This window comes from Felis catus, chromosome B2 (assembly GCF_018350175.1).
Source record: "Felis catus isolate Fca126 chromosome B2, F.catus_Fca126_mat1.0, whole genome shotgun sequence".
Lineage (NCBI taxonomy): Eukaryota > Metazoa > Chordata > Mammalia > Carnivora > Felidae > Felis > Felis catus.
In genome coordinates, this window is record NC_058372.1 from 49563942 (window position 1) to 49580328 (window position 16387).

At 40.7% G+C, this 16387-nt stretch overlaps 1 protein-coding gene across 9 annotated transcripts in view; it reads right to left on the minus strand.

The window, feature by feature from the left end:
* PKHD1 (PKHD1 ciliary IPT domain containing fibrocystin/polyductin) overlaps positions 1 to 16387 on the minus strand; it is a 489098-nt gene that overhangs the window by 423071 nt on the left and 49640 nt on the right. For all 9 annotated transcript variants that reach the window (XM_011282361.4, XM_045057643.1, XM_045057638.1 and 6 more), the window contains 6 exons: positions 15382 to 15520; positions 12522 to 12649; positions 9842 to 10026; positions 8816 to 8938; positions 6947 to 7052; positions 6187 to 6462 (listed from right to left, as the gene is read on the minus strand). In XM_011282361.4, coding sequence (XP_011280663.2) covers positions 6187 to 6462; positions 6947 to 7052; positions 8816 to 8938; positions 9842 to 10026; positions 12522 to 12649; positions 15382 to 15520 — 957 coding nt within the window. The remainder of the gene's footprint in view (positions 1 to 6186; positions 6463 to 6946; positions 7053 to 8815; positions 8939 to 9841; positions 10027 to 12521; positions 12650 to 15381; positions 15521 to 16387) is intronic.

A 16387-nucleotide genomic window follows, 5' to 3' on the forward strand; every position in this document is an offset into this window, starting at 1 on the left:
AGCTTCAATAAAGAGATAAAATATATTTTTAAAAAAAGAGAGTTGAAAAATACAATAACTGAAATAAAAGACATACTAGAGGGAATCAACAGTAGTTTAGAAGATGAAGAACGTGTCAGCAATCTGGAAGACAGACTGATGGAAAGCACACAAGCTGAACAGCAAAAACAAAAGAGAATTTTAAACAATGAGAACAGATTAAGATGTTTCTTAGACAACAGCAAGTGAACAAACATTCACATTACAAGGGTCCCAGAAGAAGAAGAAAGAGAAACGTACAGATAACTTATTTGAAGAAACAATAACTGAAAACTTCCCAAATCTGAGGAGGGAATAGACATCTAAGTCCATGAAACAAGGAGAATTACAAACAAAGTGAACCCAAAGAGGTCCACACCATGGCCCATAATAATTAAAATATCAAAGGTTAAAGACAAAGAGTAAATCCTAAAAGCAGCAAGAAAGAAACAAAAAATTACTACAAGAGAAAAACTATGAGACTATCAGTGGATTTTTCAGTAGAAACTCTGCAGGCCAGAAGGAAATGGCATATATAGTCAAAGTGCTGAAAGAAAAAAACTTTACACACATTAATACTCTACCCAGCAAGGTTATCATTCAGATTTGAAGGATAAAGATTTTCCAAAACAAAGGATAAAGGAGTTTCTGACCACTAAACAAGCCTTACAAGAAATGTGAAAGGGACTTAAGCGGAAAAAGAATGGCCATAATTAGTTATAAATATATGAATAAAAAGATGTGAAATATGACAGCACATAAACTGTCTTTTTTTAAGAATGTGTTTGAATTCAGAGAACTCCTTTCAAAATCAACAAAAACAGGTCAACACCACGACATATCATACTGAAACGCAAAATACAAAGAGAATTCTGAAAGCAGCTATGGACAAATGGGCCTTAACCTACAAGGGTAGACACATAAGGGTAGTAGCAGACCTGTCCACTGAAACTTCGCAGGCCAGAAGGCAGTGGCAGGAAATATTCTGAGTGCTGACTAGGAAAAAGATGCAGCCAAGAATCCTTTATCCAGCAAGGCTGTTATTCAGAATAGAATGAGAGAGAAAGACTTTCGAAGACAAGCAATAACTAAAGGAGTTCATGACCAGAGACTCTTAAAAACTGAGAACAAACTGAGGGTTGATGGGGGGGTGGGAGGGAGGGGAGGGTGGGAGATGGGTATCGAGGAGGGCACCTTTTGGGATGAGCACTGGGTGTTGTATGGAAACCAGTTTGACAATAAATTTCATATATTGAAAAAAAATTAAAAATAATAAAAATAATAGAAATAAAAAACAAAAACAAAAAAAAATAAATAAAATAAATAAAGGAGTTCATGACCACTAAACCATCCCTGCAGGAGATCCTAAAGGGGACTCTGTGTGTGGAAAGCAGCAAAGGCTCCAAATGACCAAAGACATCACCACAAGCCTAAAACTTACAGATAACACAAAGACACTAAATCCATATATTTCAATACATTCTGTGAATGTAAAAGGACTAAATGCACCAATCAAAAGACACAGGGCATCAGAATGGATGCCAAAAAAAAAGATACATCTATATGCTGCCTACAAGAGACTCATTTTAGACCTAAGGATACCTGAAGATTGAAAGTGAAGGGATGGCAGGGTGCCTGGGTGGCTCAGTCAGTTAAGCATCCGAGTTCCACTCAGTCATGATCTTGCAGTCTGTGGGTTCAGGCCCCGTGTCAGGCTCTGTGCTCTGGAGCCTGCTTCAGATTCCATGTCTTCCTCTCTCTCTGCCCCTCCCCCATTTGCACTCTGTCTCTCTCTCTCAAAAATAAATTAATTAAATTAAATTAAAAGAAAAGAAAGAAAGTGAAGGGATGGGGAACCATCTATCATGCTTTGGGATGTCTATCCACTGATGAATGGATAAAGAAGTGGTATATATACACAATGGAAAATGACCCGGCAATGAAAAAGAATGAAATCTTGCCATTTGCAACAACGTAGATGGAACTGGAGGGTACTATGCTAAGTGAAATAAGTCAGAGAAAAACAGATATAGGTTTTCACTCATATGTGGAAGTAGAGAAACTTAAGAGGAGACCAAGGGGGAAGGAAAAGAAAAAAAAATAGTTACAAACAAGGAGGCAAACCATAAGAGACTCTTAAATACAGAGAACTGAAGGTTGATGGGGTGGGGAAAATGTGATGGGCATTAAGAAGAGCACTTGTTGGGATGAGCACTGGGTGTTGTATGTAAGTGATGAGTCTACTCCCAAAGCCAAGAGCACACTGTATACACTGTATGTTAGCTAACTTATATAAGTTAAATTATATATTATACATACGTATATATAACATATAAGCTAAATTATATATTTAAAAAAAACAATGTGTTTGAACTGAAATGACCAAATTAATATCGACTGTTATTTACTTAGGATGTTTATATATGAACCTCATGGTAACCAGAAACCCAAAACCTATGATAGATACACAAAATAAAAAGATAAATAAAGCCAAACAGAACACTACTGGTACTCATCAATCACAAAGATAGAGAACAAGAGGTTCTCTATCTGCTGGTGGGAATGAAATATCATGCAGCCATTATGGAAACAGCTTAGCAGTTTCTCAAGAAGTTAAACATAAAGTTACTATGTGGCCCAGCAATTCCACTTCTAAGTGTATACCAAGAGAACTGAAAATGCACATCCACATAAAACCTTGTACACACACATTCATAGAAGCATTGTAATAGCCACAAAGTGCAAACACCTCAAATGTCTACCAAGAGATGAAGAGATAAACAAATATGGTATATCTATACAATGGAATGTTCTTTAGCCATAAAATGGAATGAAAGACTGATACATGCTACAACATAGATGAATCTTGGAAACATGCTCTGTAGAGAAGCCAGACAAAAAAGGTCAGGTATTGTGATTCTACTTATATGGAATGTCCAGAAAAACAAATCTGTTGAAACAGAAAATAGATTAGTGGTTTCCAGGGATCAGTAGAGGGGCGAAACAGGGAGTGACTCCTAATGGATAGAAGATGTCTTTCAAGGTGATGAAAATGTTCTTGGAATTACATAGGGGTGATATTGCACAACTTTGTGATACATGAATACAGAAAACCGCCAAACTTTACACTTTTAAGAAGTGAATTTTATGGCATGGAAATTATATCTCAATGTGTTTAATTTCAAAAAGAAGATGATCTGAGCCAAAAAGAGAGTCCCCCCCAGGGCAGCTCTATATATTTCTAAGATAGACTGCCCTGGTCCAGCCCAACACTGTCTCACCCCTGGATGACTGCAGTAGCGTCCTACTTGGTGTCCCTGGTTCCACCTTTGCCTCCCCACAGAATATTCTCACATATTCTCACATAGCAGCCTACGTCAGACCATGTCAATTTTTCCAGTGAAATCCTCCAGTGGCCCACATCTCACAGAGCCAATAACCTTTCATTGTCCCTAGAGCCATCTGACCTGCTCCTAGTCACCTCCTACCCCTCTCCCTTGGTCCAGCTATTCCAGCCACAGTGACTTCCTTGATTCTCTCAGAAGAAGGTGAGCTCATTCTGACTTAAGACTTTATCATTTGGTGTTCTGTCTAGAATTCTCTTCTCTGACATTTCCCCAGGACTCATTCCTTGACTTCATCCATTTCTCCATCGTCTAGCACCAGCAGGTCATTCCTCCAAAGGTCATTTTGTCAGCTGACTGTATCCCCAGCACTAGTAGTGCCTGGCAAAGAATAAGAGCTAAATCAATTGTTGTTATCATTGTTACTGTGGGCATTAATAATAACAAGTTGCAGAGGAGGGGAGACTGTGCCACTCCCTTTGAAAGTTGAGGTGCCTCACAAGGATCCATACCTACCGAGAAGGTAACTCTATCTCAGCACAGAAATGAACCAAAGAAGTACATAGGGGAAGCCAAGATTTACCTCAAAAAACCTTTCAAGGGTGCTTCTGCATATGGGCAAGTAGTTTAGAATGTTATTGATTACATTACATATGTATCCATTACATGGAAGGCTATTCTATAAATTCTTTGCTGCTAGGCCTCGATCTGGTTCTCTTTAAACTCCCAATAGCAGCCTTTCTCAGGCTGTACTATTCATAGAAATTGCCTGAGGATCCTGTTAAAGCGCAAATTGATTCAAGAGGTCTGGGGTGGAGCCTGAGACTCTATGTTTCCAACAAGCTCCCAGACGATGCAGATCCTGCTGGTCCAGAACCACACTTTGAGTGCCAGGATCTTCAGCATCTAGCACAGGGTTTTACAATGTTGATTGATTGATGGACACTGGTGGATACTCGATAGGTGGCAAGGCAGAGGGCAGGTTAATAGGGAGAGTTTATAGGCATTAGCAATTAGGGAAGTAGAAGCTAGAGCCTCTCCCTCTCCCTCCCTTTCCCCTTAGTCTTACTAAAAGTTCACTTGCACCCATCAGACACCATCCCTTCTCTGAGTTTTCCATCTTTTACTAAAGTATAGAAAGATGATGTACAATCCTTCCAGACAAATCCCTGCCCTTCACATTGTTGGTGCAGCATGCCCTGGCAGGGTGACCATCTCATCCGGTTCACCTGAGATTTTCCAAGTTTTAGCACTAAGAGTTCCATGACCCCATTTTAAACTGAAAATCTTGTGTTCTAGGAAACCCCTCAGTCCCAAGAAAACAGGACAGTTGGCCACCCTACCTGTGCAAAGCACTCTGCATAGGGAATACGAACATGACAGGGTCCCATGTCTGCTCTTGAGGGGTCTGCAATCTAATTTAGGGGTGGGGTGGGGGGGTGAAGTTGAACAAAGATTGTGTGACCTGAACTGCAATGTAATTTTATAGGAAGATCAAAACCTCTCATAAATCTAGGGAGAAAACTATTTTAGCCCCTAAATTCAAACCAATAATTATTGGGTTCACAGAGATTATGATCTTTGGCCCTGAGCACCACATATCATCTGATTCCTTCCTGAAACCACTAAGAAGACGAAGCTTACTCTGTTTTTGTGCAGAGAGGGGGTAAGGTGGGCCTCATAATTCACTGTGCTAGGCAAAGTAAAGTCAGAAATGAGCTGTTCCTTTGAGCAATGGGTCTATAGCCAGGAAGTGGTGCTTTAAAAAAAATGTTCTAAGCCACAGTTCTTTGACCAAGAGAATAAACAATGACAAAAATCCTAGACATTAAGGAAAGTAGTTTTGTTCTAAAAACCTTATATCAACACATATCAGCATGAGCATTCCTGAGATGCTTGCAATCTGGATGGGTTGTTTTTAACTAGTTGTGCCCCTCAGAAGGCCTGGAGAGATCCTTGGTTCCTGTAGCACTAATGTACAATCCTTGGGGCCAATGCTGATAAGACCCACTTCTCTCTGTGTACCCCACTGCTCAAATGGTAGTAGGCTTTGCATGCTGGCCAAGTATCCAACTGTACATCAGTCTACAAATATTTGTGTACATAAGGCCTCTGCTTCATATCTGCAATTTTTTTTTTTACTTTTAAAGATCCTTTCCCACCTGTTGGCTCATATTAGTCTCACACAAAAGTAGGAGGCTTGTAAGTTAGACATCATTAGGCCCACTACATAGCTAAGACAGAATGGCACCACAGACGAAGCAGGATACTGAGCATTTAAACATTCCTGTTTGCATTTAGCTCCACCTCTTTCTATTGGAAAGCCTTGGGCAAGCCACTCTTCTTAGAACCACCATTATCTCCTCTAAAAGATAAAGATAATAATTCCATCTTTGGGGCATTTAGGGAGTGTGACTACCCAGAAGAGGTACTTAATAAAGTTATTAGGAAACTAAGTCCCATACAAGTAACTGAAACTCCTAAGGTCACACATCTGACTTTTGCAGGACAAAAACCCAGGTACATGTCCTAACTTCCAAACTAGTATTGTTTTCACTAGACCAAATTGTCCCAGTGATTCAGTGACTAATCCAGTTATGCCTGACATCATCAGCCAACTATGATCCTTTACGTGGCACGTGACTTCATTTAACTTCACAAGTCTGTTGCTCATTAGAAAAAAAAAATGCTGATGGCAGAAAACAAAAAGTTGTGAATCACAGTGGATATAGAATTTATCACACAACAGGACTAGATTCCTGTATATAGGCAAGAATGTTAGCTTCAGGGAGTCAGATGCAATGTGGGGTGCTCCCCAGATTACCAATTTCTGCAGCTCTAGAAGGTTCCACAGCATCCAATCTCGGTTCCACGTGTAGGAAGAGGCCTTCACCACTAGCATTTATGGCACGACCAGAAGGTCTCACCAACATGGAGATTGGATGCATTCCAACAGGTAGCTGCTGTGTCTGACAGACCACATTCGTTTGGTTTGAGAAAATAACTCTGCAGTTCGTTTTGTTCACTGTAACATCCAAGGCCTGAGGGTCAATAGAGAAACTAGTTCCAAAAATATAAACTAGTAGGTCCTTGTCACCATCTTAAAAAAGGAAAAAGATAAAAAGAACAAAGTTCTCATCACTCAGTGATATAACTCCATTCAAGAAAACTCTCTCTAAAATCAAATGTTCATTCCCTCTCACCTTCCCCTCCCAAAATTCAAGGAGTTGAATGCTGACTCAAATATTGAGCATCTGCATTTATCATTACAGTATACAGCCCCCTTTTGAAATTTTCTCTAATAATAAGAGATCACTAGTTAATTTTTTAATGAAAAAAATGAAAATAAACAACATTTCAAAACAAGGGACAAAAAGAATAAGACATTGTACGTTACCAAAACTCTACCTGATTCCATTTCAAACCATGACCATAGCATTTAGATTGGACAAAAAATATACTTTCTGCTGCATCTCACAACATCCACCCCATGAACTGATGCCCCTTCCCAAGTACATGGTCTTTAACAAATCACTCTGAGTCTGAAGTTCATGACCACCCCAAGGCCAAGTCACAAGTCATACCAAGGGAATACCACACAGAGTGGACCTGGGGAGTTGACCCTTCAAGGTACTGGAAAGAACAGGAACCTGAGCAATGGGCTGGTATGTCATTCACGTGCACAACCACCTGAAAAAAGGCAAAGTAATTAAAGGCAAATGTATGCATTTCATGTGCTCGAGAGTATTCATAAAGCACTTGTGAAATTTGCCCAAATTAACATGTTTAATGACTCATTTCTTCTCTTTCTTCTATTTCCCAGTAACAAACCCTAATGAATGATTCAAACATGAAGGTAAGTATGCTGAAATCTAACATTTCTACACTATGCTAAATCTTGAGTAAATTTCCTCCCTGTAGTAAATTTAATAAAATTCAAACTGCACAAGGACCTTTTTTTTTTTTATCATTCTAGATTATATTCAACTGGATACTTGTGAAAAGTCCTTTCTTTGCTGGTACATGCCAACAAAGTAGGCACCTTCCTTCCACCATACTACATAGATATGTTACTGAAGAATACAGTGTACTTGGACATTGGTTTGGGGTCTTTTGTCCTCAAATGGTAGGTCCCCACTAGGATACTACATGACTTTTCCTCTCACTGTTACTAACGTTAATCTGGTAGAATTCTACAATACTTGGAGATGAGGAAGGTGAAAAAGATGGGACTTGTTGGATGCTCTACATATAAAACATGGATCAAAAGCACACACCACAGGAGCACCTGGTTGGTTCAATCGGTTGAATGTCATACTCTTGATTTTGGCTTAGGTCATGGTTTCACAGCTCCTGGGATCAAGCACCGCATTGAGCTCTGCCTTCTTGACCCCCAGCCTGCTTGGGGTCCTGTCTCTCTCTCTCTATCTCTCCCCCACTTGTGCACATGTTCATTCTCTCTCCCTCTAAAAATAAACTTAAAAAAAAAAAAGCACACACTACATTATAATACTGTAGGGAAAGGATATTGGGATGGCATGAAGGCAGAGGTGATAACATTTCAGTTTTGGGGTGCCTGGGTGGCTCAGTCAGTCAAGTATCCAACTTTGGGTCAGGTCATGATCTCATTGCTTGTGGGTTCAAGCCCAGTATCGGGCTCTCTGCTATCAGCACAGAGCCGACTTTGGATCCTCTGCCCCCTCTCTCTGCCCCTCCCCCACTCTTCTCTCTCAAAAATAAATATTAAAAAAAAAAGAACATTTTCATTTTACCTATTTTATTCATAAACACACACAAAATATAATCAAAATGTTGGCAACTATTAATCTTTGGTTTGCATACTGAAGTACTGGTTACATTATTCTTTATAGTTTTCTTATTTTACAATTTTCTCAAAAGGAGATGACTTATAACAAGAATATGGTCAGATGAGAAATACAAAAAGATATTTTTAAATGTTTGTTTATTATTTATTTTGAGACAGAGAGGGAGGGAGAGAGAGAATCACAAGCAGGCTCCACCCTGCCAGCACAGAGCTTGACGCAGGCATGAGATCATGACCTGAGCCAAAGTCAAGAGTTGGACACTTAACTGTCCGAGCCATCTGGTGTCCCAAAAAAAGACATTTTAAAGAGGAAAAGACACTGACTTAGCTCATTTACTTTCCAGTCCCACTGTGTGGAGGTATAAATCCTATGTAGCCAGAGAGGCTCTCCATTTTTTGTACCATAATAATAGCATCGATAAGCGTAATAATAGCATGCTGTGTTTACAAAGAACTTATATTTTTGGAGTGTTTTTCATGCACCGTGAAAATAGAAAGATGACAGCCATAATCATCTGCTTAATGCATTGGAAAACTGATCCTTGAAACTGGTCCACGTTACAAAACAGGAAGAGACTGAGACACTTGAAACTACTACTTGTACTTTGGGTGGGCCATCCACTCTCACCTGAGTGCACTGGTTGGCAGTAACCAACATGTCTCCAAATATGGGTCCAAGAAAAACTCCACCATCATAGACCACACGCATGGTTGCCTCAGGGTTCACTCCAGTTAGATTCTCATCAGAGACCTGAGATGGTTACATTTCTGGTGAATTCTGTGATAGAACAGAAGTCTAATCTAATGGAAGTCTATATCTAATGATAAAGTGTCTTTTCACATTTTATTGAAGGTAACCAGATAGCTAGAAGGTGAAGATGGGGTGACAAGGGTTGAAGCCTGGAAACATAAGAGTAAGTAACAGCTCATGAAAGCCCCAATAGACTAGACGAATATCTATTTGCAAGCAGAGTTGTCAAAAAAGGCACAAAAAACAATCTTCTCTGTCTTGAGATATTTTGTTTCTATACGCTTTTCTATTTTATATGTTTGCGGTCCAAAATATTAAAATAAAAGGTAACGGAAAAAAGTTCTATGAGAGGATTCTCATCCTTCTTCCAACTCCACTCCAGTATTTTGTTTGAAAACCAAATGACCTACAATACCATGGAACAGGGATAAAATTTCAGCTTGGGTTTCATTTTGTAATAACCAAATGCTAGATGATCATTAGATTATTTTTTAAAACCCTAAATATGCAAGAGCATCTGGTTTTGTCGTTATCCAGAGACAGCAAATCCTTTTCTAAACTTCCTTCTGCTGTGCCATCTGCCTCCATGATAATCTAAGTCAATCACATCTGCTTAAATTATTCAATAACAGATGTAAAATTATTATATGGTGGACACTGACCAACAACTACCTACCTTAAGTTAGGGAAGGAGATGTTGGGTTTAAATTGCTTTTTTAGGGACATGATACACAAAACATGTCTTGAAAACTTCCCAAAAAAAGATTATTGAACCCCTTTACTTGAATATTAGAACAAAATTGATAATTTGTGACAGTTTTCACTCATGTAATTCTGGGGTTTTGTCCACAAAATTGCTTCAGAACACCAAATCCACACTACCAAAAGGGATATCATACATACCCTGATGAAATTGGGCAAATCTCCAACCTGGTTGGACCAGGAGAGGGTCCACACACGTTCATAGCAAGACTTCAGATCCTCCATTACAGTGAAGTCACTGATGTTGAGGTACCTAGATGTAAAGTTATCGGCATTGTTCTGTAAGAGCTTGCGCAGGTGACTAGCTGAAATACTCACAGGAACATCTGTGGGACAAGATTTTGTTACATAAAAAAAAGATACTAATTACCACACAGGGTTTCATCATTAAAATTACAGAGAATAAATGTCAAGATGCCCACTAAATATGCAGAAGACCCTCAAGTTCAAACTATGCCTTCAAGAGAAATCCCAGCCCAGTTAAACCATTTGTTTCCTACAGCAGGTACAAGTAGCTGCCTACTTTTTACATTGTGATACCTTTAATCAGGATCCCATCTCACAGCAAGCACAGAGCATAGTCACATCAGACAAAACTATCTCAACTGTCAACTCAAAATATACACTCCAGACACCCTGGTAATGCCTGAAAGCCTAATTAAATATTGGGTTTTCCCTGGAAAAACTTAGCCGACTCTGTGAACAGAGAAAAGCTGGCCACTTTTCACAGGGAGGAGGGGGGGAGGGGTAGGCACACAGCAGCTGACACCCATAAAAACTTAGCCAACCCAGCTGAGGAATGTTGGCATTTCACTTTGGTTTCTCTATTAGAATTCTTTTAAGCTCAACCACCTGCTTCCCCATTCCACATCCCCACAGAGAAATAACAACACTCTGTGCTTAAGCCCTGCTTGTGTTTGAACCCTGATTCTTGCTTTACCAAAAGTTTCCATTTCATTAGCTACTCCCGACAGCCCTGTGAGGTAGGTCATTTGGGTATCCTAACGCCTAACTTTAGAGATGAAGAGAATGAGACCCAATGAGATTCAGAAGCTTGCCAACCAAGCGAGACAGAATTACACTTAACCCAGAATACCTTCCAACTACTCAAGAGTCTTCCTCTTGAATTCCACACTGCCTTGGAGTGTTAATAATACACCACTATATTTCTAAAGGACAAACAAGATTCTCCTCCTTTTAAAAAAAGGTTGTTCTGGGGTGCCTGGGTGGCTCAGTCAGTTGAGCATCCGACTTCAGCTCAGGTCATGATCTCATGGTTCATGGGTTCAAGTCACTCACTGCTCACTGCTATCAGACTCACTGATAGGACTCACTGCTATCAGAGTAGAGCCCACTTTGGATCCTCTGTTCCCCTTTCTGCCCCTCCCCCACTCACTCTCAAAAGTAAATGAACATTAAAAATAATAATAATAATATAATAAATTTAAGAAGGTTGTTCAACATTTACCTAATGGGGCCATTGCCACTTCCAAAGGCCAAGTTAAGGCGGACTTTCCTGGATTGTTTTCAGTGAAGTGAAGAGCATCACAATAGAACATGGTGGCAGGAGGAGTATGTGCAGACAGGCTGCAGCTCATGAAAAGGGAAGCAAGACCCAGGGATGGGGCTTTCATTGACACAGGGCACTATTGGCACCTACCCTTTATCAGACTCCAATAGCCCATGGCCTTCAACTTTTTCTAAGTGGCCCTCTTAAAACACACCTTTCCTGTCACCCAAGAAGATTCTTGCGAGTCCAGCATCTTTCTTCTTGGAAGAGCAAAAGACTTTTGGACCATGTGCCAATTTTTATACAGCCACTCTTGCATCTCCTCAGCCTCCTTTCCGATTCTCCTGTGGTTTTACCGTATAAATGGCCTTCACTTCTATTCCTTGTTCTTTGTGAAATGTGTTTATTCTTGATGATTTAGAAAAGGTTCTACACTAATCACATTGAAAGCTCTTTCTACATTGTTATGACCACTGACATTCTCAACAGCATATGGTGTCACCATGGAGTTTACTTTGGAAGGACCATGGCTACTGTAGATCTTGGCCTAGGACTGATCTGATAAATACCTGAGTTCACATCCAGACCCTGCCATCAACTACTTGTATGACCTCTGGGCAAGTTCCAGTATATTAGGCTCAATGGTGGCCTTCAGAAAGATAGGTCAATGCCCTAATCCCTGGAACCCATGAATATTTCCTTATAAGGCAAAAGAGTACATATTATACTATGTTGCAAAAGATGTGGTTAAGGATCTTGAGAAGAGGAGTTTATCCTGGGTTACCCAGGAAGGCTCTAAATGCAATCATATATATTGCTATAAAAGAGAGACAGAGGAGGTTTTGAGACAGAAGAGGAAGAGACACTGTGACCACAGGAATTGGGGTGACTTAGCCATGGAATGCAGGCAACCACCAGAAGCTGAAAGAGGTAAGAAATAGATTCTCCCCTAGAGCCTTCGGAGGGAGTGTGGCACTGCTGACGACTTGATTTTGGATCTGTGGTCTCCAGAAATGTGAGAGAATAAATTTCTATTATTTTAACCCACGAAGGGTGCGGCGATTTGTTATGACTGTCCCAGGAAGCTAATCCGCAGAGTTTCTACATCTACAAAAAGTTGGGATATTAACAATAATATGGTACTGTTTTTGTCCAGATCTTTAATTGTAAGGTCACTTTCAAATGCTGGAGAAATCAACAGAACAACTTTAAGACTGTCACTCTTCCTGACAATCTCTCAAGGTGTTGTTCGCCTGGGAACGCCCCTAAAAATGGAAATGAGAAATTGGTGCACTCCAGTTGCCCCTTTACCAGGAATCACTGTAGTAGGGAGTTGGATGCGGAAGTATCCTCCTAAAGGTGGACTTGCCCTCTGTATTCTCTGTGTTGTCACCTGGACCAGCCTGGGTTCTTCTTCTTCACCTTCAGTGGGCAGAGAGCTGTGGCATGTTAAAACCAAAGCATTAACCACAGTAGCCATCAAGAAGTGCCACTCTAGAAAGGACAGAACTCCATCTCGCAGACCAAGTAGTCTGCCATGTTTCCAGGACACAATCTCAACCTCCCAAATATTGGACGTCCCTGTCCCATCATGGAAGAAGCGTAAATATTAGGATTCTTTCAGAGTGTTCTACCCTTCCCCTGCACTGATCCTGGGAACACATGGACGCAGAGTAAAAAGTGATGACTCTGGCCTCCACACCTCTGGTCCTGAAGCACCGAGGGGACAGAGAACTTGGCATCCTCCAATCCCACTTGCATCACCAATGAGGAGTCAGTGCCCTGTTCCACAGATGCTTCCCCACTCTCTATCCCCGCCTGAAACACAGGCCACTCCATCTAGCCAACTGCTTAGCTAATGCCTGTGTACACAGTGCCTACCGAATCTTGCTTTTAATATAATAAATGGGCCAAACAAATCACGACGCACTATGAGACAGAATACCATTCAGCCAATGAAATCACATTTTAGAAAAATTATCACATTGCCCATTAATGATATGGGGAAATACTTAATTCATACCATTATGTGAAGAAGTTACATTGCCAAATATAATATGTAATTTATGGTCCCAATTTGAGGTTTAAAAAGAAAATACAGAGAGCCAAAGCATAAGAGACCCTTAAAAACTGAGAACAAACTGAAGGTTGATGGGTGGTGGGAGGGAGGGGAGGGTGGGTGATGGGTATTGAGGAGAGCACCTTTTGGGATGAGCACTGGGTGTTGTATGGAAACCAATTTGACAATAAATTTCATATATTGAAAAATAAATAAATAAATAAATAAATAAATAAATAAATAAATAAATAAAAATAAAAAGCAAATACAGCACCAGGGTGGCTCAGTTGGTTAAGCGTCTGACTTTGGCTCAGGTCATGACCTTGTGATTCGTGAGTTTAGCCCCCCATCAGGCTCTCTGCTGTCAGCAAGAAGCTCACTTTGGATCCTCTGTCCCCCTGTCTCTCTGCTCCTCCCCTGCTCACTCTCTCAAAATAAATAAACTTTAAAAAAATAAAAAGCAAATACGGTATAGAGTATACATATTATATATACAAAAACTGCTTAGGAAAAATGGATAGAAGATGAATCCAGAGGCACCTGGGTGACGCAGAGCGTCTGACTCTTGGTTTCGGCTCAGGTCATGATCTCACGGTTTCTTGAGTTCGAGCCCCACGTCGGGCTCTGTGCTGACAGCATGGAGCCTAATTGGGATCCTCTGTCTCCCTCTCTCTCTGCCCCTCCCCCCAGTCACACTGTCTCTGTCTCAAAATAAATAAACTTAAAAAAAAATAATATGCGTCCAACATGTTAGAAGTTATCTCCAAGCAGAGGGATTATGAATGATTTTTTTTTACCTTTTTCTAAGTCTTTTCTGTATTTTCTAAATTTTCAGCAATGAACACATATGATTTCATCAATATTATCTGATGTATTTACTTATATTAACTTATGTACATGTTGATTACTTATAAGTTATCATTGATTACTTATAAGTTATTATTACTTATAAGTTATTAACTTATGTACATGTTGATGTACATAAGTACAACTATAAACAAATAGTGATGGTGTCTGCATTGGGGGATGAAGCTAGCAGAGGCCAGGCCAAGGGGGTCCTTTCTTGCTGAGGTGGGAGACTTCCAGAAGTAGTTAAGGGACTTGAGGAAATCTCAGGAAGGCATGTTTCCAGGACCATTCTATTGTGGATCTGTTCATAGTAACCTAAATTAGCCTCCAGCCTGAGTTAAAGCCTTGGCGCTTGGAATGTAGGACTGCAGCCTGGCTAAGATGGCTGGCTGCCCCTCCACCTAGCTCCGTCACTCCTTGATTCTATTGATGGTTTTCACATCTTTCCCACCCAGAGGGCCCTGGAACGCAGAGTCAAGGAAAGTAGACCACAGATTCAAGCTCTCTGCCCCTGTCTTTTATATGCCATCCCAAGCATGGTATGTATGAGTAGGACTCATTTTGGAACATGTTAGAAAACGATGGAAAGAAAATTTTTAAAGGCAGAGCGTCTTAATTCTTCCATCCTGTTAGGGTTTAAGTGAAAAATTAAAAGAACGAACTAGAGCATACATGTGTCCAGGAGTTTGGAGGAGCCTGATACTTAGTTACTGCTTTGTAAACTGGGGATAGACTCTGTTGACTATTAAGAAGCAACGCTTATGGGCATCTAGTGCCATCTGGTGGTAAATTCTTAGAAACAGCTATTTTTATTCCTTAGAGTAAGTATTTCATTTCACCTTAAGAGAGTCCAATAAGATTAATATATGGGAAATGAATGAGGGGAGTGAACAGAAAACAGTGGTAATGGGAACCACTGAACAGCATAAAAATACAAATACTTTAAAACAAATTCACTAGAAATTAGTTCTCAAAGCATAGTCCCCAGATCAGTGGAATCAGCATTGCCTGAGAGCTCATTAGAAATGCAAATTATCAGGCCCCCCTTCATACTTAGGGAGTTAGAGATGAAGTGGTTAGGGCCGAGCAATTTGTGTTGTAACAAGACCTCCAGGTGAGTCTGCTCCTGCATTCCTAAAACTGAAAATTGTAGTGTTAAGCAACAAGTCAGGTAGCTCTTCCTGATTAAAATCCCACCTCTGTGTCCCCACAGGTCAACTAACAATCCTAAGAAGGGACAAGTAAGCAGAGACCTCTCCCTACCTTGCAGTGATGAGTGGGAGCTCCTGGCCACACCCTGCCAACCAAAAGCTTACGTTGTAGACCGGAGGGGATCCCACCACAGAGAGCGACTCCACCAGATTCCCACCTGGGCAAGCTGTTCCAGAATCTGCCTGGGAAACTAGAGACCAATGATGTGATCGTTAGCAAGCAACTCAAGATGGAAGGCCCAGTGTGTGGGAGATCCCAACTGCAGATGCTGAGTTACTTAGGTCTCAACACACATTTAAAGCAGAGGTTCCTACCTATCTGCCACCATGAAAAGCAAAGGAAGAGTAGGTAGAAGGAGTCAGTTCATACCAAAAGGAAAATATAAAGGCATGGTTTAGGGAGACAAAAATGAATTCCATAGCAAAGTTTGATAAGCCCCAACCCAGACAAACATCCCTCCCTAGGCTGTTGGAGGCACCCACACAGAGATAACCCATCGTCGTGTGGACTGCTACCCCTTCCTTCTTCCCTTTCCAAGGCCACTGGTAACTCCAGGAATGTACAGCTAATCTTCTTCAGGAACACTGAGCACACAGACACATACTGGAGGTATGTGAGTGTTCATCAACAGCATGAGTCAGCACGTGTGCAGAAAAAGTGCAAGCTGTGAAACACTACTGTTAAAATCCTGATTTTGTACTTCCATTTGGCTAAATATAGTGTCTCTGTCTCCTCTGTAAAGTGGGAATCGCAATACATCAGTCTGCATGGCAGGGAGAGTTTAGTGAGGTGGCAGAATTTAAGCGACCAGCACAATCTATTTTAATATCCTCTTCCCCCGGGTAAAGGATACCTTCTCCCCCAAGACTGTACAATGGAGACATTGGACAGTGTAAAGGCAACATCTTGACATGCCCCATGCTTATTTAGCACAACATCAGGCACACAGTAGGTGCTCAATAAATGTTTATTTGCTCAGCAGGGTATAGAGTCATTGAAGGCTTGGCTCTGGTTTCCAGATTGCAATCTCCCCCATACCCCAGCTGCGTGATTTGGG